The 25865-nt window shown below is 38.6% G+C and overlaps 1 protein-coding gene across 13 annotated transcripts in view; it reads left to right on the top strand.

Annotated features, from left to right (window-relative positions):
• The first annotated feature begins 4618 nt into the window (after window positions 1–4618).
• PHF14 (PHD finger protein 14) overlaps window positions 4619–25865 on the top strand; it is a 184190-nt gene continuing 162943 nt past the window's right edge. For all 13 annotated transcript variants that reach the window (XR_007922235.2, XR_007922234.2, XM_051852938.2 and 10 more), the window contains exons 1-4: window positions 4619–5059; window positions 5416–5526; window positions 15929–16728; window positions 23183–23327. Coding sequence is in view for 11 of the 13 variants with exons in the window: in XM_051852938.2 (XP_051708898.1) it covers window position 5059; window positions 5416–5526; window positions 15929–16728; window positions 23183–23327 (1057 nt within the window). In the remaining 2 variants the exon portion in view is untranslated. The remainder of the gene's footprint in view (window positions 5060–5415; window positions 5527–15928; window positions 16729–23182; window positions 23328–25865) is intronic.

Here is a 25865-nt window from a genome sequence, read left to right as displayed (position 1 = left end):
GAGTAACTTAGGGTATGGACATTCTTTTGGGGGTAATGTAAATGTTCTGGAATTAGATGGTCATCATGATGGCCATGTGACTCTTTGAATATACTAAAAAGACTGAATTGAGCACTGTGAAATGGTGAATTTGTGTTAAGTGAATTCTCAGTAAAGTTGCTATGAACACGCAGCCCTGTGTTTGATCCTTAAAAAACAAAAATCTGGTTTTATTTAGAGAAAGGACTGACTCACTATGGCACAAAGATATGATGAAAATTTTGCTCTCATGGCACTCTTAAATTTTGTTCTGTACGATGAAAATAAAATGATTAATTTAAGAAACTATTTTCAAGACTATTCTGTTTCTTTTATGGAGTTTTTAACTCATGCAACACTGAAGGAGACATACACTTGAATAAAATTCTGTGGTCAGTATATTTGTCGGAGCTCGTTCTTACTGGAGTTTGTTGCTACAAATTCAGGAAATTGGCTACCATCTCCCTTTTATGTCCAAAGATTGAGAGCCTATCTTGTTAGCAAAACCTAAAGCACATCTGCAATTCTAGTTATAAAGGAGTCTATAAAACGTAGTTTTTATCCTAGTAGGACACATAATACAGAGGAATAAGCAGATGGGAATACACATTGAGTGCCAGTTGGCAATGTCTAGCATAATTTTTGTTTTGCCTGCCCAACATTGTCTACACATAAACCACCCCACAACAGCAGTAGCAAGAAAACCATACTATCATCAATGAGAATGTCACTATTCCTAAAATAAATGAAAACATTACCTCTTTTCAGGGTTAGAATTTGCCCTTGCCCCTTGAGGCATATTGAGATCTGACTCTAGTTATAGGATGTAGCAAAGGGATGCAAAGGAAATGATCATGAGAAGATTCAGTATCTTTTTTGTGAAGTTACCAGTGGTGAGGCTATTCATGACAGTGTCTTCAACAGACAGATAGCATTGACAAGAAACATGAGCCCAATTCTACTGACAAGAGAATGCTGTAGTGATCACAGTACCATTCTTTCCCAATAAAAATCCTAAATTCTTACCAACTTGCATAAAATCTGCAGCTTGTGGCTTTAGACTCATTGATTGCTTGCTGTATCAGTCCTATGACTGTGTAAGATGAGATTCTTTTAGAGCAGTGGTTTTCAAAGCAGCGTGGGTGGTTTGATGGGCGGTTGCTATTGGTGGTAGAGATTTTGCCCCCACAAAGAACATTGGTGGTGTCTGAATACATTATTAGTTGTCTCAACTTGAGTTATGAGAAACTGTTATTGGCATCTTGTAAGTAGAGGCCAGAACTGCTCATACATCCTATAATGCCCAGAACAACCTTCTACAGCAAAGAGTTATCTGGCCCAAACTATCAGTTATGCCAAAGTTGAGAAATTCTGTTTTACAGCAATCATAGAAACTCTTGGTTTTTTTTTTAACAAATTTTAAGCCAAGAATTAAAAACCCTAAGTTTGTCATCACTGTCCTTTAATGTCTCAAAGAATTCCAGAGCTTCCATCCCAGCTCATCCAACCCAGCCCAATGCAGTCCATTTATTTATTATTTCCATATTAATGTGCCACTTGGATAAACATTTGCTACCAAGGCCTGTGTTCAACAGGACTTTATTCCAAGTTTCACATGTGATGATTTAAGTAACTGTTTACCACTTCATACTTTGAACTACCAATATTTTATTTTCCACTAGTAGTGAATGAAGTCATCACTACTTTTAGATTCAAACCTGATCGTATAATAAATTTCAAATTCTGTTACAGTTTTGTTTCTTTATATTTTGGACATCTTTATATACCAATCAGAATTTCAGTCTAGTCATAGCCTCTGAGCCCTGGGTGTTTGTATATTCTCTCTCTCTCTTTTTTTTTTTTTTTTTTTAATAATTTATTTATTTATTTGACGGAGAGATGGAGATCTTCCATCTGCTGGTTCATTCCCAAAATGGCCTAACAAACAGGTCTGGTCTCCCACTTGGCGGCAGGGGCCCAAGTAATTGGGCTGTCTTCTGCTGCTTTCCCAGGCATATTATCAGGAATGCTGGATTGGCAGCTGTGTAGTGGGTACTCAAATCAGCATTTTGATGTGGGATGCCAGCCTTGTAAACTAGTGATTTAACTTGCTGTGCTACAATGCCAGCACAAATATGTCATTTCTTTAATCTGAACAGCTCTGCTCCTTTCCCCCTATTCCTGGGACCATTTAGAAACTTTATTTCTGGATCTAAATACAACTTTTCCCAGAATGCTTTCCCTGAGTGCCTGCTCTCCTACAAGTGTAGGGAACATGGTTGAAATCATTTGGTCTGGTCCTGCCAAGGCAACCGTAGGCAGGACTCAAAATTCAATAAGTCAATGGCAGGCTAACTTTTTTTTTTTTTTTTTTTAAGATTTATTTATCTGTTTGAAAGAGTTAGAGAGAGAGAGACACACCCACACACACACACACACAGATCTTCCTTCTGCTGGTTCACTCTCCAGATGACAGCAATGGCAAGACTGGGCCAGGCTGAATCCAGGAGCGAGGAGCTTCTTCCAGGTCTACAAAGTGGTAGCAGGGGTCCAAGCACTTGGGCCATCTTCCACTGCTTTTCCCAGGCCATTAGCAGAGAGCTGGATTGGAAGTGGAGCAGCCAAGATATGAAATGACACATATATGGTTTGCCTAATAAGACACAACGCAGGTCACACCCGGCTAACTTTTAAGTTTATAATTTTGTATCGGCTGTCTATGATGTTATAAATATCCAAATGGCCTTTGGCATTAAAAAAAAAAAGTTCTCTCACCACTTTCAAATGGCCCAATCACAATGTATTTTAATTTACCTATTTGTGTCTTCAACTTAAGCTCCATTTTTCAAAAGGCTAACCTCCCATAAGCTGCTCTACATCAATAATTCCTAACATTTTCTCAAGTTTACTGTTACACAATTTTATTCCAATTTGCTATTATAAAAGAATTCAAAGCATGTTTCTTAATTAGTAACCTTTCCACTACCTTAGACAATTTGTTTCCTGTAAGTTTCATTTAGAGTCTTTCACAACATTGTATCTCCTCAAGCTATATGAACATTGCCGCCATTCAATGTGTATTTGTGGATTAAATGAATGAATTGAATTATCTTCCTCTAAGCCTTTCTCTATCCTTGATATATAATTTAAAAGTTATTATTTGGGTCAGTGCTGTGGCGTAGTGGGTTAAGCCACAACCTTCAATGCTGACACCCTATATGGTCACTGGTATGTATAGGCTGTTCCATTTCCAATCCAACACTCTCCAACTGCCTGGGAACAGCAGTGCTTGGGCCCCTGCCACCCATTTGGAAGACTTGGAAGAAACTCCTGGCTCTTGGCTTTGACCTGGCCCAGCTGTGGCTGTTGCAGCCATCTGAGGAGTGAACCAGTGGATGAAGATTCTCTCTCTCTCTCTCTCTTTCTCTCCATTTCTCTCTGTAGCTCTGACTTTTAAATAAATAAATGAATCTTTAAAAATAAATAAATAAACAAATTGCCTGACTGGATAAAAGAGACTATTTCACATTCATGTGACACAAATTCTGAGGAAAAAAAATACACTTTGTGAAGGAATTCCCCCCCCCCCCAATGTGTTCTCTTCTAAGTACTGGGTATGCTTTAATTATGTGCAAATGCTCATTCACAGTACAGCTAGTTAACATAATTTAATGGAAATTTTTCTCTGTTAAATTTATAATTTTCAAAACAGCAATCAAAATCTAATGTGATTGTCACATTACCATTTAGCAGAAAATAAAGTGTTTTTTTTGTTGTTGTTGTTGTTGCTATTGTTCCAGGATATTTTAAGACATGCAGTTTATGGAAGCAGCGGTCGAGTATGACTGTCATTACAGTTTATATTTTTTAGTAGTGATTTAAGATAGCAAATATCCCTTTGTGGAGAGCTGAGTAAATCTATAAAATACAAACATCAGGGGCTGTGGAGGAGGGTCAGATAACAGGTACCAACCTACAGTTAGGGTGAATAAGGTCATCACACCAGGATGACTAGTTTACAACAATTTATTATAATTTTATAAATATCCAGGAGTTTGGAGATGCCCGACACAAAGAAATCATAAATGTTTCAGGAGATGAAAATGCGAGTTGCCCTGATTTTATCATCACACACGGTAGATATGGATGAAATTATCATCCTTTACAACATACATATGTACACTTAATAAAATAATTTAGAATGAAAACAACAAAGATCGAGAACAAAAAAAGCTGTCTCCACGCATTTGGACCGCGGAGCGGGAAAAGGCGAGGAGAGGGCGGAGCCCCGGGCGCGGAGGCGCGGAGGCGCGGAGGCGCGCCGGGCCGGGCGGGGCCCCGGGCTCCATCTCCGCGCAGCCGGGCTCCGGGTGGCTCGGCCTCGGCTCGCGCTCGGCCTCGGCTCGGTTCTGCTCGGCTGCTCCGGGCGGCTCGGCCTCGGCTCGCGCTCGGCCTCGGCTCGGTTCTGCTCGGCTGCTCCGGGCGGCTCGGCCTCGGCTCGCGCTCGGCTTCGGCTCGGTTCTGCTCGGCTGCTCCGGGAGGCCGCGGGAGGCGCACGCGCTCTGGGCTCCGGCTGCTCGCCAGGCCGCGCTCGGCCTCGTGTTTTCACTTCCTTCTCTTCAGAGCTGTATCCGGGTCGCTGCGTTCCCTATTGTCTCAGGCAGCCGGCCTGGGACTGTCAGTTTGAGGGGTCTTGCGGGACTTCTGGTGCAGGCTAATAAAGATTTTTCTTCATTTTTTTTTTCCTTCCAGTTTTAACGGAGTGGGGGGAAGTCAGCGGTCCCAGGCCGCCGGGTTGGCCGCGCTGCCAGGGCCGGGGGGTGCCTCTGGCCTGGGGGCGCCGTAGGAAGGGGCGGGAGCAGCCGGGGCCGGGCGAGGTCGGAGGGGCTGGGGGCCCTGGGAGCGCCGCGGTCGGGCCGCCGGTTTTCCCCGGGCGTCTCCCTGACCCGCCTCGGCGGCCCCCGTCCCCGCCTCGGCGCTACCCGGGCTCCCGCAGCCTCTCCCTAGGTTTCCTCCACACGACCACCTCACGGATTCCTTAGTAAGTGTATCCGAGGCCTGCGCGGGGAGAGAGCCCCGCTTCAGCCCTGGTGGCAGCCGGGGCCGGGGGTCGCGCGATGGGGCGGCAGGGTCCTGCGGAAGCTGCACCCTCTGTGGGCGCTCCCCGTCCACACTGCGCGGGAAAGGGCGCGCCGGCCCCGGGCTTTTTGCGTTGGCTTTCTGTTGACTCGGGGGACCCCTCCCCACCCCCACCCCGGGATGTGCAGGGAGAGGGGGGTGGGCTGCGATCTCGGCCGGCCCGCGCCCCCAACTCGGCGTCCCCAGCGCCCTCAGCATCTCGGGTCAGCGCTCGCTGCGGGTCGTGGTGAATGACGATGGCTGTTTCTCTCTTAACAGTGGATCGCAGCTCCAAGAGGAGACAGGTGAAGCCTTTGGCAGCTTCTCTCCTAGAAGCTCTCGATTATGATAGTTCAGATGACAGTGATTTTAAAGTTGGAGATGCCTCAGGTAAATGTTTCATTCTCTTTCCCTTCCCCAGCTTCCTGGAGTTGGGCTTGCTTTTAGACATATATACACACATATATATGTATATATATTTAAAGAATCGGTTTTGTTCTAAATACCCGATTAAAGTGGAAGCACATAAATTTCATTTATTTTGTCCATTTGGTTTCCCCTAAGTTTCCGAAGATCCTATCACTAAGTCCTATCACTGCTTCTGTTTTTCATTAGTACTTACTCAGCGATAATCAGCAGGCAGGGAAGGACTTTTTGCTAAGATGCCACAGTAGTTTGTCTGTTCTACACCTTAAAATATGTTTATGCTTATTTTCATGGACAGAGGAAAAAATTAAGAGAGATCCCGAAGTGGAACGGTACCAAGAGAGTAATGTGGACCACGGATAGCCCCTAAGCCTGTTCTCTTCAGATCTCACCCTGTGAGAGGGGAGCTTTGCTTTTTGTCTGTTAACATTCTTACTAAGATAAAATTGGTCAAAAAGTTGTACTTTGAATTATCCTAGCTGCTGGACCTTGTGGTTGTCAAGGCCTTTCAGATTGAATCACTGAAGTATCTAAGCATGCACACTTGCTCATTTTAGTTAGCGTTTTAAAAACAATTTCTTAAAAAAAAACATTCACTTTGTACAAAGTTGAAATCAGATAAGTGTAGCTTTTTTATCTGTTAAGTGTACTTAATGTTCATGTTTTAGAAAGTTTTAATTGATACAATTATGTTTAAATTTTTTTGAGAGAAATAAAAAACATGAACCGTAGAAGTCATAATTCTGCATCTTTTGATCGAAACAACTGAAAAAATAGAATTGCCCTTTTTATTTTATCCCTTCAGTGGTTTCAAGATATGCCTTAGAGAGCTTGCTATCCTCAATTAACATCTCTTTCTCCTCTGGCGTTCCTGCATGTGTACTGCTTTTTTTTTTTTTTTTCTGCTAGAATTGGTAGGAAGGGATAAAATGGGTAATGTTGTATTACTGTTACTACTTTCGGTGGCATCAACAAGTAAAACTTGTATTGTGGTCCACTGAGAACTTTTTGTTTACATAGACTCATTTAATTTTTATAGTAACTAATTGAAGGAGATACTATTTTACAAGCCAACAGGGTACTTAGTTTAAAGAACTTGGGTAAGGGAATTGAGGCAGAAATGGATCCAATGGATTTGACTCCAGATTTAAGTCTTTTCACTGCTTCCTTCACAAGAGTGAATAGATAAACCGAAACTACTTGGGTATTGGGGTTACTGAGTTCACGTCCAGTAATCAAAAGTTGATACGTTTTTCTTGATTAACTGTTTTTTTTTTTTTTTTTAAACTTTTGGTTCTCAGCTCTTTTTCCCCCATTAAGTTCAGAGATGTTTGGTACTTCCCAAAGAAGGGAAAGACAGGAAAGGGACAGAGGTGGAATTCACATCTGTCTTAGTTCTCTTGGTGAAGATCTTTGCAGATAATAATATTCTTGGCTAGAATGTAGTTTCAATTTGTCATAATTAAGGTTGTAAAGTGTGACAAAAACGGCGTGGGAAAAATTTTAAAGCTCATTTCTTCAAGCATTCCATAATGACTTCTCTGATGATAAATCCTGATGTGTTTTTCTTTTTTCTCTATTGAAATTAAGTCATTCATAGGTATCACGTATTTTTGCAAGGAATAAAACAAACTAATAACATAAACTACTTTCTCAAAGTAATTTATGGTATGAAGCAAAGTAGAGATTCCTGACCTTGTTAAATTCTAGTCAGAGTTGAAGGGAGCTGTCTACTATTTGTGGAAAGTAGTAAGATAAATTTTGTTAGATTTATATATCTCCCCTAAAAGCACTCAAAATACATTTTTTGTGCCCTCTTGTCCTATAATACCTAGTTAGCTACAATCATAGTTTACCTCCTTGGCCCTTGTGTGGCTTAAACTGTATTTTATTGAAAAAAGGAATTTAATATAAAATAATTTTGTTTAAGGTAATGAACAGTCAACAAAAATTGAACACTTTACACTCTTGGTTCAGGTGTCATGTTCCACCCCATAGCTGAGATGTTGGCTCACTTTATATTACCAGTGTTTACTGTTTGAATCCTTTCTTTTTTCTCCCTGAGATAGTTTAGTGAGACTCTTACAGGAAATAGGACATTAGACCAATCACTGGCTTTCAAACATGTTGAAATTATGGAGTCCCAACTGTTCTTAAAACTAGGAAGTTAAACTGGAGGTAGAGAAACAGCTAAACATTTGTCTGATCATATCTTCTCTCAAAACAACTTGAAGAAATGACCTCCTCAATAAACCATTGATTTTTTAGGACTTAATGTTAAAGGTTGGTGGGGCTGAGTTTTTGTTGAATGTATTCTGTGCACCAGTTTATTTTCCTCACCTTGAAATCTGAAATTCTTACTAACACATTTTGTATTTCTGTTTGACTTTAAATATAGAAAACACTAAAAGGTCATCAACACTCTTGCAGATGAACAGTTTTACTCGTGTGTTTCACAGATGATCACATAAGAAAAAAATAAACATTGCTGAAGGATAGCCTACCATAAAATTGACAAGTGATTATCATTAATAATTATCAGTTTTGAGTTTTATGGAATGTATGTAACTGAAAATAGCTTATCTTTTATTTTATCTCTACTGAAAGCAGAGCTGTTGCTCACTTTTGGTTGAAGGGAGTCAATAAATAAAGTTTAAAGTGATTAAGTATATAAGTATATAAATAAATGGAGTATGCATGTGTTAGAATTATGGTGATAATTATGAGAAAAGCCATATGCAGAAATGCTGTTTGGAATCACAATTTTTTGGGGGTTAGAACTATCAAACAGGTAATTTCATGGTTCAACCTAGTTAAAATCAGAAGATAAACCAGCCAGAAAAATCAGATGAGACTTTAGTATATTTTATACTTCATCTGATTTTGGATTAGTAGATTAAGATATATTCATTGAGTGACTATAGTTTAGTGCTTTGTCACATACTCTGTTAAACTCATAAATAAATAATAATATTATTAGAATAAGTAAAATAGTAGATAATACAAAAGATGATTTAAGATATGGAGGCTTGGAAATGCCATTTTTATTTATTGATGAAGGTTGAGTAAAATAATAGAAGAAATAAGCCTGGAAAAGTAGAGTTAGATCAAACTGAGACCTTATACAAGTGTATTTAGTAGGTGAAGATTTCTCAGTCTTGGCACTGTTGGCATTTTGTTTTGGATGGATCTTGTCTTGTATATTGTGGGATGTTTAGTGGCATGCTGTCCTTTAGTAAATGGCAGTAGTGTCTTGCCTACTTGCCCCAGCCCTCTTTGTGGCAACCATGTCTCCAGAGATTGTCAGATATCTTCTGGGGAAAGCAGTCCCCATTTGAGATTTACCCAGAAAGTGCAAGGGGATACAAGTAGAACCGGAGTCCAGTGGTAGAGGATCAGTTGTGTTGACTGAATGGCTTTTTTCATAAGCTATATAGAGTTAGTCAGTGATAGCCCCAAGATGATAGCTGAATAGCCAGTAAGCTAATGACTTGTCTATTTTATGTTGTGTATACTTATAATACTAATCCTTGTGTTAGATCAATAAACAGAATGATTAAAGTTGATGAATGTAATGAACTAAGGTTATTTAGGTTCCAGAGTCGACATAAAATTAATTTTACTGTTTAATATTTATCATGGGAAAAATTTAAGCATTGATTATAACAATATTGATAGTTGTTATTAGTTAAAACAATTTTATTTTGTTAATTAATATCATTAGGAGATTCTTGAAAGTTACTATTGTAATTCTGTAAGTGTGATGAAATTACTTAACTGTTAGTTGAAATAGCTGTTTCTGGGAGGGATTCTGATATATTATGTGCTTGAGAAAGGTTACCTTTTTTTATTTTTAAAGTTTTATTTATTTGAAAGGCAGAGTTACAGAGAGGCAGAGGCAGAGAGAGAGTGAGAGAGAGAGAGAGGTTCAATCTGCTGGTTCACCCACCAGATGGCTGCAATGGCCAGAGTTACGCTGGTCCGAAGCTAGAAACCAGGAGCCTCCTCTGGGTCTCCCACGTGGGTGGAGGGGCCCAAGGACTTGGGCCATCCTCTACTGCTATCCCAGGCCGTAGCAGAGAGCTGGATCGGAGGAAATGGAGCAGCTGAGACTGGAACTGGCGCCCGTATGGGATGCCGGCGCACCAGGCCAGGGCTTTAACCTGCTGCGCCACAGCTCCGGCACCCATAAAGGTCTTTTTTTTAATGTTAAAAATTTATTGTAGACTTGGAACTAATTCTGACCTTCTGCCTAAAATAGCTTGCATATCTCCTTCATTTGTCTCCAGTATATTATTTCTTTTTTATATAGGGTATAGGAATGATAGATTTGAAATGTGGCAGAACCATTCTTTGAATTTGTAGTAATAGGTATTTCTTGGCAGCATAGAAAATACAGAGAGCCAAGGGTCTTGTTTTTCTTATTGTTGTTACCCAGCTGTGTTTGTAGCTAAATACTGTTTATCTCCATCCCTTGAGTATATTTGTGCCAAAAAGAAATGAAAACTGATCAGATTAAGTTATTTTTCAGAGATAAAAGAAATATAAAGTTTGATATGTTCTTGATCCCTCCAGTTGGATAGGACTCATATGTTATATTTGGAATGTGAAAGATTGAACAAGCTACTAGGATTTTAATTTATTGAAAAATTTCACATTTGTTTAATAATACAATAATAAGTATAAAACATTTAAGCCTTTAAAATTGCTTTTTTTTTTTTTTTTCCTTTGGACAGGCAGAGTGGACAGTGAGAGAGAGAGAGGAAGAGAGAAAGGTTTTCCTTTGCCATTGGTTCACCCTCCAATGGCTGCCGCAGCCGGCACGCTGCGGCCGGCGCACCGCGCTGATCCGAAGCCAGGAGCCAGGTACTTCTCCTGGTCTCCCATGGGGTGCAGGGCCCAAGGACTTGGGCCATCCTCCACTGCACTCCCTGGCCACAGCAGAGAGCTGGCCTGGAAGAGGGGCATCCGGGAAAGAATCCGGCGCCCCGACCGGGACTAGAACCCGGTGTGCTGGCGCCGCAAGGCAGAGGATTAGCTTAGTGAGCTGCGGCGCCAGCCTTAAAATTGCTTTTTATTCAGACATTATTCAAAGACAAGAACAGAATCAAAGAGAATCATTTTACCTTGACTTTCTTAAAAAATTTATTTAAGGTATACAAACTTCATGCATTTCATATATACAAACTTAGGAACACAGTAATTACTCCCTCCCACCACACTCCTCATTCTTCCCTTTTTTTTTTTTTATGATTTTTTAAATTTATTTGAAAGTCAGAGTTACAGGGAGAGGGAGAGACAGAGAGATCTTCCATCTGCTGATTCACTCCCCAGATGGCCACAACAGCTAGGACTGGGCCAGGCTGAAGCCAGGAGCCAGGAGTTTGTTCTGGGTTTCCCATGTGGGTGCAGGACCCCAAGCACATGGGCCATCCTCTGCTGCTTTCCCAGGCTATAGCAGAGAGCCAGATTGGAAATGGAGCAGCTGGGACTTGAAATGGCACCTATATGGGATGCCGGTACTGCAGGCTGCAGGTTTACTTGCTATTCCACAGCACCAGCACCCCCTCCATTCTTATTTTTTATAAAGATCAATTTTCCATTAACTTCATACTCATGAGATTAACCCTACACAAAGTAAAGTGTTCAACAGTGTATAAAAAAATTCTTCCTTGGCCGGCGCCGCGGCTCACTAAGGCTAATCCTCTGCCTTGTGGTGCCAGCACACCAGGTTCTAGTCCCGGTCGGGGTGCCGGATTCTGTCCTGGTTGCCCCTCTTCCAGGCCAGCTCTCTGCTGTGGCCAGGGAGTGTACTGGAGGATGGCCCAAGTCCTTGGGCCCTGCACCCCATGGGAGACCAGGATAAGTACCTAGCTCCTACCATCGGATCAGCGCGGTGCGTCGGCCACAGCGTGCTGGCCGCGGCGGCCATTGGAGGGTGAACCAACGGCAAAGGAAGACCTTTCTCTCTGTCTCGCTCTCTCACTGTCCACTCTGCCTGTCAAAAAAAAAAAAAAAAAAAAAAAAAAAAAATTCTTCCTCAACGGTAGAGACAATGGCTGTTCAAAATCATTGCATCTTCAAGTGTCAATTTCACTCTTAAAGAATATCTTTTAGGTACTCTATTAGTTATCACAGGTTAGAAAGAATATGTTGAATTTGTCTTCTTGGGACTGGCTTATTTCACTAAATATAATGGTTTCTAGTTGCATCCATTTTGTTTTAAATAGCAGGATTTCTTTTTTTTTTTTTTTTTTACTGCTGTGTAGTATTCCACAGTATGTATACATACCATAATTTCTTTTTCCAGTCTTCAGTTGATGGACATTTGTGTTGATTCCATGTTTTAGCTATTGTGAATTCAGCGGCAATAAACTTGGGGGTACAGATCTCTTCTTCATATGCTGATTTCGTTTCATCTGTTACCTGGACTTTTTTTTTTTTTTTTTTTTTTTTTTTTTTTTGACAGGCAGAGTGGACAGTGAGAGAGAGAGACAGAGAGAGAAAGGTCTTCCTTTGCCGCTGGTTCACCCTCCAATGGCCGCCACTGCAGCCGGCCCACCGCGCTGATCCTGGCAGGAGCCAGGAGCCAGGTGCTTTTCCTGGTCTCCCATGGGGTGCAGGGCCCAAGCACCTGGGCCATCCTCCACTGCACTCCCTGGCCATAGCAGAGAGCTGGCCTGGAAGAGGGGCAACCGGGACAGAATCCGGCGCCCCAACCGGGACTAGAACCCGGTGTGCCGGCGCCGCAAGGTGGAGGATTAGCCTATTGAGCCACGGCGCCGGCTTGTTACCTGGACTTTTAAGAATAATTAATTAATTGTCATTGGTAACAACAACCAAAACAAAATCACAAAAATCTGTGACAGTTTGCAGAATTTTCCAAGTAATAGCAAAGTTGGATTGGTGTTAAGTTTGTTCAAGTATCTATTCTTTGGCACCAGTTAATCTTACTTTTGAATCAGTAGATTTCTGTTGGTAAAAAGGCTTCTAGAAGATTGATCCTAAGGAAAAATACCCTTTATTATTTCCATCTTCCGGCTTTTGTCATTATGGCATTGCTTGTATGGTGTTTCAGTCTTCCTTAGTCCATGTACACAGGGATCCTCTGCTTCAAAGTGTTTAGTCAGCTCTGTTTATTGCTTCTCAGATCCTTGTTTTAAAGTGTGTGCGGATTATTATTATGTTTACCAGAGTGATTTTTTTGATAGGTTGTATTTTAATGTTTTTTGAGTATCTTAAAAATCATAAACTTTAAAATGAGTTGTAGAGTTCTTTGACTGAAGTTACCTTTTTTGAGTGATACTAGTTTCACACCTTTTTTAACATCCAAGAAACTAAAAAAATCTAAAAGTGTTTCCTCAGTTGGACACAAACTTATAGTAAAACTTGACTAATACCGGTAGGAGTTTGTAGTATTTATTTATCACGCTCTGTAAATATTCATACTTTTCACTGTAGGAACAATGTGTTTGGTTATAGGTTCAGTGCCATTTATCTTACTGGCGATGTTAATGTAATGTTTGCTGCATATGCCATGCTACCCTTCCAAAATTGGGAAAAAAAATCTGAATTTTGAAACACATTTGCCTCCAAATACTTTGAATGAGTCATTCTTGACCAGCATGATACTGCTCATGTGTCTTATGTGCTTGTTTAGATGAGAGTATTTTTTCAGAACAGAATAAGTAATTGTGAATATCTACATGATAATCTTGAGATTAATAATGATTTCACATGGTCAATCAACATCTGTTAAATGTTAATTAATTATTATTTGTTAATAGCTGTAATTTACAGGATACTTTTATTACCAGTTGTTTATATAGGACTTCTGAGGTATCTTAGATACTAATCACTGATCACACCTTCCTTCACTTTTATGCCTAATTAATTATGTATGTTAAATCTACTTGAATTAAAGGAAATTGAAATGGTATGGAAACACTGACTTTTCCCACCATTTTAACATTACTGTTTCTTGGTTATTGATGCTAAAAATCAGTATCTGTTGGTGTTTGTTGCTCAAGATTTGACTGTGACTGTTTTTTCCCCCATCTCTTCTTGCTTGCCCTTCTTTTTTCCCATGCCTATTCATCCTTCCCTTTTAGAGTTTTATTTATTTGATTGGGTGCATAGAGGATTAGAAAGTTAGTGAATAGTGTTTTTTTGAGAAGGAGTGAACTGTCTGAAGCAGCAATGGAAGGAACTTGGTGGGAAACTTACAGACCTGCAAAAACTGTTTAATATCCATAGCCCGTGTTTTCAGGATGGATTCCAGAATGGATTCAGTTTCCAACAGGATGGATTAATTTACTCAACAAGTTCTCCAATTTAAGGGCCTATGGTTTATTTCCTAGAATTAAAAAAAAAAAATCCTATAATTTTTTTATTTTTTGACAGGCAGAGTTAGAGAGAGAGAGACAGAGAGTTATAGACAGAGAAAGGTCTTCCTTCCATTGGTTCACTCCCCTAATGGCCTCTACAGCCGGCGCTGCGCCAATCTGAAGCCAGGAGCCAGATGCTTCCTCCTGGTCTCCCATGCGGGTGCAGGGACCCAAGCACTTGGGACATCCTTCACTGCCCTCCCAGGCCACAGCAGAGAGCTAGGCTGGAAGAGGAACAACCCGGACAAGTACCCGGTGCCCAAATTGGGACTAGTACCCAGGGTGCTGACGCTGCAGGCAATTTCTAGAATTTTTAAAAATTTATTTGAGAGACAAATAGAAGAAGGGGAGAGCTCTCAATCCCTGGTTCACTGCCCAGTGTCCACAATGGCTAGGTACTCTATGGAATAAGGGCATCCTAACTGCTAGGACAAAGGCCTGCTCCTAGAATTTTTGAAAGCTTAGGTGAGTCTTCTTCTATTGATATTAACTATATCCTAGTGAGTAGGAAAATTGATAACTTGATTTATAGCCTGCATTCTAAGGTGTTGCTTTTGCCTCTCTTCATCTATGCATTTGATACTTATCAAATCTATTAGGAATGTGGTACAAGTTGGCTGTTATAAATATATATGCTCATTTTGCTTGATAAAAAGTAAAATGAAGGAAGCAAAGTTTTTGGGGAGCCAAATTTTATATTTATTTAAAGAGAGAGAGAGAGAGAGAGAGGGATATTTTCCATCTGTCAGTTCACTCCTCAAATCACCGCAGTGGTCTGAGACTGGGCCAGGCTGAAACCAGGAATATGAAACTCCATTGGTCTCCCATGTGGGTGGCAGGGGCCGATGTACTTGGACCATCTTCCGTGGCTTTCCCAAGTACATTAGCAAGGACCTGGATCGAAAGTGGAGCAGCTGTGACTTGAACTGGTGCTTACATAGTATGCTGTTGTTACAGGTGCAGCTTAACCTTTTGGGCCACAATTCTGGCCCCCTCTCCCTCCCTCCCTCCCTCCCTCCCTCCCTCCCTTCCTTCCTTCCTTCCTTCCTTCCTTCCTTCCTTCCTTCCTTCCTTCCTTCCTTCCTTCCTTCCTTTCTTTTTTTATATTTGTTTGAAAGACAGAGTTAGGGGAAAAGAACTACACACACACATATACATACACACACATACATACACTTTTGCTTTGGAAGTGACAATTTGTTTCCTTTTTTTTAAAAAAAGATTTTATTTATTCATTTGAGAGGTAGAGTTACAGAGAGTGAGAGGGAGAGACAGAGAGAAAGGTCTTCTATCCGCTGGTTCACTTCCCAAATGGCTGTAATGGCCTGAACGGTATTGATCCGAATCTAGGAGCCAGGAGTCTCTTCCGGGTCTCCCATGCTGGTGCAGGGGCCCAAGCATGTGGGCCATCTTCTACTGCTTTCCTAGGCCATAGCAGAGAGCTGGATTGGAAGAGGAGCAGCCAGGACTTGAATCAGTGCCCATATGGGATGCCAGCATTGTAGATGGAGGATTAACTTAACTGTGCCACAGCACTGGCCCATGACAATTTCAATACTTGTAATTCCATATAGTTTCTAAAGGAAGAAGAATTTTGTTTGTATTATATTATCTTTCAGTTAAAATCAAGTGCCCAATTTTTTTTAAAAGCACATTTACTTTTAGAAAAAAATAGCATTAGTGATTCCAAATATAGGTGAGCCATATAATACAAAATACTGCTATTCTTTTTAGAGCATATTTTAATTTAGGGTTGCATATATTCACCTTCATTAATGCTATATTAAAACCATTTTATCAGCTTCCTTATTTATTATTTAATCAGGTTGGGAATGTCTACCATTCTTTGACTTAAATTTGTTCATATTGTTTTGCAAGTTATTCACAAATTTTGGTGGTTTCATTTGTGTCAACGTCATGTGTGTGTGTGTGTATGTATATACATATGTGTGGTTTTTTTTTTCTCATATTTTCAACAGATTCTGAGGGGAGTGGTAATGGAAGTGAAGATCCTTCAAAGGACAGTGGAGAAGGTTCCTGTAGTGATTCTGAAGAAAATATTTTAGAGGAAGAACTGAATGAAGATACTAAAGTAAAGGAAGAACAACTTAAAAATTGTGCAGTTGAAGAAATACTGTCATCAGAAAAACAGTTAATCAAAATGGAAAAGAAAGAGGATGAAGAAACTGGAGAAAAACCTAGAAAGAAAAAGGAAAAAGAGAAAGAAAAAGAAAAGGAGAAAGAAAAGGAGAAAGAGAAAGAAAAGGAAAGAGAAAAGGAGAAAGAAAAACCAACAGTATCTGATAGTGTGGCTGCTTCTGCTGCTGCCGCCACCCCAGCCACAAGTCCTCCTGCTGTCAACACCTCCCCTTCTGCCCCCACTCCAACAACCACTACAGAGGAACAAGTCAATGAGCCAAAAAAGTGGAACCTTCGTCGAAACCGGCCTCTGTTGGATTTTGTGTCCATGGAAGAGCTGAATGACATGGATGACTATGACAGTGAAGATGATAATGACTGGCGACCTACTGTGGTGAAGAGAAAAGGGAGATCTGCATCTCAGAAAGAGGGAAGTGATGGAGACATTGAGGATGATGAAGATGAGGGAAGTGGGAGTGATGAGGATGAGAATGACGAAGGCAATGATGAAGATCATAGCAGCCCTGCTAGTGAAGGGGGTTGCAAGAAGAAGAAGAGTAAAGTTCTTAGCAGAAACAGTGCTGATGATGAGGAACTGACCAATGATAGCCTGACACTATCTCAAAGCAAGAGTAATGAGGTAGATCAACCCAATTTTTATGATATCTGTCTGTCTGGGGAAAAGGGAATTCTCTAACTCACTCTACTTGTTCTATTAAGTGCCTTCCTTGAAATTCTGTTTTATAAACAGCTGTGAGAGTGAATGAGCACCTTAAATGTAACCTTTATTCATTTGCTCTACAGACGTACTGAGTGTCACCGTTCTCAAGGAGCCTACAATCTCTGTCTTCAAGGAGCACTATTTAGAAAAATTTTATATCCATAGTCTTGGGAAATGGAAGAGTTTTCCAATCCCCTTTTATTACCTCACAACATTGTTCATAAAACTGCTGAATGGTGCTAAGTGGATTATAAAACAACTTAGTTATGTCCATATCCACATAAAAATGCACAGCTTTAGAATACTTTAGAGCAGGGCAACAAAAAACTTAATTATTTTCTCTAAGTTGTGGAGATTCATTTCAGGGTTAATTCCTTTACCAATTATAGCACCTATTATCTGCATAATCACCAAATTTTTTGCTTTATGTGTATGGGAGTAAATATGAATTTTGCATACGTATGTTTAGTGAATAAGGTCTCTCTACAAAGAAATGAAAAAAAGCAAGCACTTCCATCATAAAACAAATATTTCTCTCGTAAAACTACAGTAATGACTGAGTTCTTCCACTTGGAATTCTACTACTGAAAGTTAGGTTTATCCATTGGGCCCAGAGATGCAACATTCAAGATTCTTCAGTCAAACACATTTGTGTCTCTTTGTCTGTGTGTTTATGTATATGTTTCTCTGGAAAAGAAAGATTGAGTTGTTGTCTTACATGTAGATGTATCTGTTACATCACATGTGTAGCTATAATAATTAATTCTGTCATTTCTGTTAATGTGTTTGTAGTCACCAAATTACTTTTTTACCAGACCCTTTTATTTCATGTTATTGGAATAGGTTAAGTGGGTAGAAAATTTTTCTTCTTATATTTTGTTTGTTCTTTCACATTTTTCTGCTTACAAATTTTTCATAGCCGTGATTTTCTAGTTCATTAAATTTTGTGTAATATTTGGCAGTTTTCTTACTAAAATCATAGGTAGGGACTGAGAGGGATAATTTGCCAGTGAGGATGAAAAGTAGTTTATTTGGCTTATAATCTTCTAGGTTGCCCACTTATATATGGAGAGTGTTGCCTGCCCCTAATGCCATCCTAATTGTTTATGTAAGGAAAAATTATCATTTGGGATGAAATACAGTATTTTTAATGATACAACATAGGCTGTTCATATTATGCTATCTGAAGGAAACAGGTATGAAAAAATCCAGTTGCTCACTTTTAATTTAGGCAGCATTCAGCTTATATTATGGTGGTTAATACTCATTCTGTATGTCTACTAAGTAAGTTTACATTTGACAACATCACGTCCTTCAATTTTGTTAGGCCCATATTCACAAAGTAGTCTGGCTTATGATAGAGACAGTGTTTATCAGATTTATGCTAAGATGCGAGGGCCACCAGCATATGTTTAGAAATTTCACATGAAAAATGTATGTATTACGTGCTTGTTAATAACCTGTAGTTCATAATATATTGCTTAAGAGATAGTAACTTAACCTTTCTGATGCAGACTTTAATAAATAAAAGGACCTTATGTGGTTAGGTTAATAGTCCCAAAACATTCCAAGAATAAGATTCCAGAGTACTTTTTATGAAAGTGTCCATGTAGAAGAGCTTGTAGAAAGTTAATTTTCCTTTAGAATAACACATTCCTTTTAAAAGCTTGATAACTGAGTTTTCTCCCATGACTAATATTCATATCTTCTATATTTTTTGATGATGCTAGCTCTATTTAAATTACAAAAGTCAAATGAGATACTAAATATTAATTAAACTGATGAATTGAGATTATCACTTATATTTCTAAATTTCTAATTCATGTGATTGTGTAGAAGGTAACAAATGTTAATTTTTGTTGCTTGTGGCTAATGTTTTTGTCTTTTTCTTTCTGGTTATTTTAGGTAGTGGAAATTACTAAGCATTTATGAGATAGTTAATAAGTATATATTTGATTATATTTGAAATTTTATTTTTTTCTGCTCTTACTTAAGTTCTCGGATACCACTTTGAGATTCCCTGGAAATGTGGCTTTAAGAATACATTATAGAATTATATTTGGTTTATAAGCAGGCAGACATTTTTCTTGGTTACTGGCAAGTGCATTTGTAAGGAAATGATATTGATCATCATTTGTAGGTAAATTATGCCCTGAAGCTCAAAGTTTTAAGGTTTCTCAGATGTTTTTGGAGCAGGGCCCTTTTCATAACTATTGTTTTTAACTTTTTGGTTTCAGAACCCCTTATTCTTTAAAATTATTGAGGACCCCTATTGTAATATGAAATAAGATTATGTATGTAGATGTATTATTTTAAAAATAAAACATTTAAAAATAACTTAAAATTTTCAAAAGACAAGATGACACTGTCTCACTTCATGTAGCTTCTAGAAAAACTTCATCATAATCTCACAGGTATAAGAAAATGAAAAAAGGCTAATAGCATCCTAGTATCATTATGAGCATAGTTTTTGTCTTATGTTCCTAGTACAGGGGAACTCAATGCACCTTGAGAATTATGGCTTTAGAATTGAACATTTGATAACCTGCATTTTCTGCAGATGGACACCTGTCTTTGTCAGTGGCTGCTGGCATTTTCTGAGTTTAGTGCAATCTGAGTAATCCCATAGGAATGTGGTTATGGGTCCTTTTACGTCTTTTATCCTGAATTTAGATTCACCAAGAATTTTTTTTTTCTTTTGAGGGAGGTTTTTTTGGGGGAGAGCTAGTTCAGAAAATAGGTTCCATTTTCCAGCCTTTGAAACTTGAGGTTTTGAATGAGAATTAACATATGACAGAAAATCATGTCAATAGAAATGGCAATTTGTTTTGTTATGTTTTGGAAAAAGAAGAAAAGATCTCCTCTCATAGAGAATATTTAGCATTGGAGATAATTTGGATTATTGTTTTTGAAATGTAATTTTCTATTCTTTGCTTAGTAGAAATTTTTGTAAAAGATTGATTGTTATGTTAAATGGATTAGATGGCTTGCCATTTTAAGAAATGGCAATTGCATGATTTTTGCTATTAAAATGTAAAACTTCCCAAAATGTGTATGTTCCTGTTCAAGGTAAAAGGCTTCAAAATAAAACAAATTGCTCTAAATCCTATAAAACAATCAGTTTTTATAAAAATTATATAAATATTACTGATACTCTTGAGAATGTAACTTTCTTTCAAAGCTTAGAGAAAGAATTATTGGTCAAAGCTTATGATATGCTTATTTTTTTTCTCATCTTCAGACCAATAGAATTCTTTTAATTGTGGTTTTGCATGAAGTGGGTTGGAATTTCCTTCTATCAACCACACATATAATTTAGATAAAACTTAGCTTGTTGCATATATCATTGATAATCATCTGTGTAGAATACACATATAAATAAATAGTAAACATATTTTAGAGCCTGTGGAGAATATTGAATAATGTTAACATTTTGGAGGTAAATTTTAAATCTCAGGGGAAAAAAATAAAAATCCACTGATTTATTACTATAGCATCCCATTTATTATAATTACATAAGTCTCCATTGAATTATTCTATGATATTTCCTAGGTACTCCACCAAAGATGAGGTTCAAAATTTAATAAATCTAAACCAGGCTAATTTTTTTTTTTGACAGGCAGAGTGGACAGTGAGAGAGAGAGACAGAGAGAAAGGTCTTCCTTTTACCGTTGGTTCACCCCCCAATGGCCGCTGCAGCCGGCGCACTGCGCTGATCCGAAGCCAGGAGCCAGGTGCTTCTCCTGGTCTCCCATGGAGTGCAGGACCCAAGCACTTGGGCCATCCTCCATTGCACTCCCTGGCCACAGCAGAGAGCTGGCCTGGAAGAGGGGCAACCGGGACAGAATCTGGCGCCCCGACCAGGACTAGAACCCGGTGTGCCGGCGTCGCAAGGCGGAGGATTAGCCTAGTGAGCTGCAGCGCCGGCCCAGGCTAATTTTTAAGTTGATAATTTTATGGGCCTACAACAAATTTTAGAAATATCTACATAGCCTTTGGCAGAAAAAACTTTTCCCCACCTCTGACATTTATTGGTTTTGTGAACAAAGTAGAAAAACAGGAAAATGGGGAGTTAGAGCTGCCTATAGAAATTTACTTGTTTCCTGAATGGCTAAATTTTTTTTTTCAGAGGTGATGAGTTGTTGCAGTTCCACCAGAGAAAGTTGGTAGAGTCCATAAACATGAGAAACCTCTTATGTATCAAACTGTGATTGTTTGCTAGGTTGTTTCTTAATCTACTTTTTAACCTAGATGTGATATTCTAGGGAAAACTATTCTTTTGATTTATCCTTTGGATGAATATTTAAAGTAGAGTGCTAATTGAGGCTTACAACTTTTCTGTTGGAGTTCAGAAGAGGATCCTCCAGTATAATAAACTGTCAGTTGTGTTTCTCTTTTTGAACCATCCACAGAGAGAGCAGGGAAAGGGAAAGGAGTGAATGTTTGAATGCCCAGTATGTGCAAAAAATATTCTTGCCATATATTCTGTTAATTCTCACAAGAGCCTCATTAGGCAGATATTTTTATGAGGAAGTTGCCAGATTGAAGTCAAACAACTAGCAAATGAACTGAGAATGAAACACAATAGTATTTGATTTTAAGTCAAATATGGTTACCTTTGAAGCTGTAAAAACTGGGCAGATTTTGTTTGCCTACTATATCAAAGTACTTTGAAACAGAAAAGTTTTCTTTTTTAGGGTGTTTTCACTTTTATTTGCTAGCCATTTGTTCACTCCAAACTGTTTTGTTTGGTTTTTCTAAGAAAGAGAAACAAAATTATAAAACTTCCAAGTACTGGAATTCTCAACAGAAATGATACAACCTTTTCGCTGATTTTCACATTCTCTTCTGATTTATTTTACAGATCAGCTGCAATTTTAGTTGTTATACACAAAATACATTGAAAGAATAATTTTGACAGTTGAGTGTTATTCAAATGTCATTTACAAATCATTATTGAAATGATGGCTCTAAATGTTACCTTTGAATATTGGTGAAGTTTATATATAAAAATATAAGAAAGAATAATATGGGCCGGCACCGCGGCTCACTAGGCTAATCCTCCGCCTAGCGGCGCCGGCACACCGGGTTCTAGTCCCGGTCGGGGCGCCGGATTCTGTCCCGGTTGCCCCTCTTCCAGGCCAGCTCTCTGCTGTGGCCAGGGAGTGCAGTGGAGGATGGCCCAGGTGCTTGGGCTCTGCACCCCATGGGAGACCAGGAAAAGCACCTGGCTCCTGGCTCCTGCCATCTCATCAGCGTGGTGCGCCGGTCGCAGCATGCCGGCCGCGGCGGCCATTGGAGGGTGAACCAACAGCAAAGGAAGACCTTTCTCTCTGTCTCTCTCTCTCACTGTCCACTCTGCCTGTCAAAAAAAAAAAAAAAAAAAAAGAGAATAATATGAAGCCAAATATATTCAGTGAATATATGGTATGGAACTAATTTATTAGTTTTATTTCTGAGTGTAGTTAAGTTGGTAAATGAAAATATATAAACCAAAGTACCTTCTTTTACTATATGTAATGTTAAGGCTGCTCTATTAAATATGAGAAGATTAATTTTCCTGGCAAATTTTTAAAGCTTAAATACACAATACAGGAAGTTTTAATTAAACTGACTTTTTCTGTTTTTGGAATTTTATCTTTTAATATTTGTCTATTAATACATCTTTCTCTTTATAGCTTTTAGGTTTCCAGTATATGCTGTTATTTCTTGATATAAACTCAATAGAGCACTCTCACTCTTCTAGCATGTGGTCATCCTGAATTCTTTTTTAGGTTAGTTTCTGTACCTGTGTACACAGCTATACCTGTGCAGGCTTTCATGGATCTATCTTCCAGTAGTTGATAACCCCGGAACTTGTGAATTCACCAGCATTTAACAAAGTGCAGTTTAACTCTGCCTTTACATGCATACTTGCTTTTATGTTATCTTTAGTTGATTTCTTGTCTTGTATGTGTGTGTCTCGTCTTTCCTAGGTAGGATTATAAAGTTCCCCAAGTGTAGGAATCATGTCTTAAACTTTTTAAACCCATATATAATTACTTGTGGATTAATTTTTCCTTTCTCCTAGTTGAAAGGGCAAAGCTGACTTGCCAAGCAGATGAAGAATTGTTTGTATGCCTGCTTTCATTTCTTAAAGGTGAAAGAATATGGAATTTGCAGAGAAGTAAATTGAGTACTTCGAAGGGCTTTTGACAAAAAGTTGTACTTCTCAAATGTGGCAAATGTTGAGGCTACCAAAAGAACAGAGAATGTGACATAAATTTGCTATGTAAACATATTTTAAAGCAATTTAAAGCAGGAGCTTTATTTACTAAAACTATCTTTTAATTTAAGTGTGGTTTTCTGATATACTTTAATATTTTAATATTAGGACTCGCTGATTCTTGAGAAGAGTCAAAACTGGAGTTCACAAAAAATGGACCATATTCTGATTTGCTGTGTTTGTCTTGGAGACAATAGTGAGGATGCTGATGAAATAATTCAGTGTGACAATTGTGGCATTACAGTCCATGAAGGTAACTTCACTTTGTTTTGTCTTGGAATAAAAATGATTGATTGATACTATGTTCAAACAAGTAAAATCAATTCTTTTACATTGTACTATTCTGAGGATTTTCTACAATAATTCATGATCTTTCAATTGAAGGAATATCTTTGATGTGTGATGATATACTTTTATCTTATCCTAAAATGCATTCTAGTTAGAATTACTATTACATAGTCATCACAGTATTGTTTACAGGTCGTCCTTACAATACTTTTCTTCATGGAATTATTTTTAAAAAACATTTATTTATTTGAGAGGCAGAGTTACAGAGAAGCAGAGGCAGAGAGAGAGAGGTCTTTCATCCTCTGGTTTACTGCCCAGATGGTCACAACAGCCAGGGCTGGGCCAGGCAAAAGCCTGGAACTTTTTCCGGGTTTCCTATGTGGGTTGCAGGGACCCAAGCACATGGGCCATCTACATTACTTTCCTAGGTGCATTCACAGGGAGCTGGATTGGAAGTGGAGCAGCTGGGACGCAAACCAGTGTCCATATGAGATGCTGGTGTCACAGGCTTAACCCACTAGGCTACAATGCTGGCCTCTTCTTGGAATTATTTGTTTCTAGTTTTTCAATGAAAATTAGAAGTAGAAAAAAGTCTAGTATGATAGTGGAATAGAAAGTATTATTTAAAAGCTTGAACATTTTAAGTCTATTGAAAGGAGAACTTATAGAGATTGTCTTTTAAAAACCTGAAATAGGGGCCACTCTAATATATTGAAAGTATTCTTTTTTCCATTAATTTATGAGATTTGTTATATAGTTTTTATTTCTTTAAACTTAATTTTATTTGGCATAATTTCTGACTTACTGTAGTTAAAGAATAATACAAAGACTTTCCCATGTATCTTCACTCAGATTTCCCAAGTGGTAACATTTTGCTATATTTGTTTTATTTGCTCTGTCATATAACAATTTTCTCTCATATCTATGGGAATAAACTGAGGACAGACATAATGTTTCTTTCTAATTTTAAATACTTCAATGAGTATATATTTTTTTCAGTGAATATTAATAATAAAGGTGTTCTCTTAAACAACTGAATATTTAATCATAATCAGGAAGTCAGCATTGGTGGAATATTACATTACTAACCTACAGATTGTGTTCAGATTTTGTCAGTTATTCCATTAATGTCATTTCTAGCAAAATAAAATCAAGGATCCTGCGTTGCATTCAGTTGTCATGCGTGTTTGATTTTTAATCCAGAATATTTCCTGATTGTTTGTGTTTCATGCCATTGACATTTTGAAGAATATAAGCCAATTTTTCTTATTCTCCCTTTCTCCTTGTTTTCTCATGACTGGATTCAGGTTTATGCTTTTGGCAAGAGTGCCATAGAGCTTATTTTGTGTCTTCAGTGGTGCATTATATTAGGAAACATATAGTATTTATTTCTGAAATTTTAGTGATATTATTTTGATAACTTGGTTGAGAGGATAGCTCCCTTACTTTTCTGTGGTGAAGTTATTAGTTTTTTTATTCAGGCAATTTCTTCCTGTCAGGGCCACAGCTACCATAAACTAGAATTTCTGTGGCCTTGCTCTTATCAGCCTTTCCAGTATTACACCACTCCTTTCAAAATAGTTCTGGCAGTTTGCTGGATGTGGGAGACCTGTGGGCCCTGTTTTTCCTTAGGAAATCCTTTCAGCTTTGCATGTAGCTGCCCACTTGCTGCTGAGGCTCACTGTGGGAATGTCTCCTGTTACTGTTATTCATTGCTTTGGTTTTTTTGTTTGTTTTTTTTTTTTTAGTAATATTTGTAGAGTGCATTCTATGAGCTTGCCAGTCTGTAAATTTCAGGCCTATGAAACAAATTTTTTATGGAGCTTAATGTCTAAGAAACAAGTAGTAAACACTTAAACCAATATGTGCCTATCAGGTGGTAGTCTGGATTGGAGAGAAAATTAAAGCAAGACAAGGGATATAGGGAATACTATAGTTGGGTTGAAGGTGGTTAGTACTTGTATTTATAAAAGATGATAAGGAAAGTCCTTCTGATAAGGGGATGTTTGAACAGTGACTAAAGGAATTAAAGGAGCAAGTATGTGACTATTTAGAGAAAGAACACTGTAGGCAAAGGGAGTAGGGAATAGTGATCTTTAAAAATCATGACAAGAGAACATACTTGAGGTGTTTATGTAATGGCACAGAGGTTAGTATGACTAGAACTGAGTGAATGAGTTGTTAGTGGTGGGAGTAAACTGGGTGAGGCCTTGCAGGTCATGGTCCTGATTTTAGATTTCACTGTGATAAATATAGGAAGACCCACCTGAATTCTGAGCAGAGGGTTAATAGGGTTGCTTTTTATTTTAGAAGGACCACTCTGATTGCTGAGTTGCTAGTAGACTAAAGTGGGTCTGTGGTGGCAATGTGGGAGACAGTCCAAGAGACCATTGCAGTGCCCCAAGAGACAAGTAGGCTTTGAGGTAGATATTAAAGTTTGGTTTTAAGCTTTGTAGAATTTAGGTAAGAGGTTTGGACTAGAGGTGTAAATTTTGGACTCATC

The sequence above is a fragment of the Oryctolagus cuniculus genome, chromosome 16 (genome assembly GCF_964237555.1).
Source record: "Oryctolagus cuniculus chromosome 16, mOryCun1.1, whole genome shotgun sequence".
NCBI classification, from domain to species: Eukaryota; Metazoa; Chordata; class Mammalia; order Lagomorpha; family Leporidae; genus Oryctolagus; species Oryctolagus cuniculus.
This window is presented reverse-complemented; position numbering and strand designations above follow the sequence as displayed.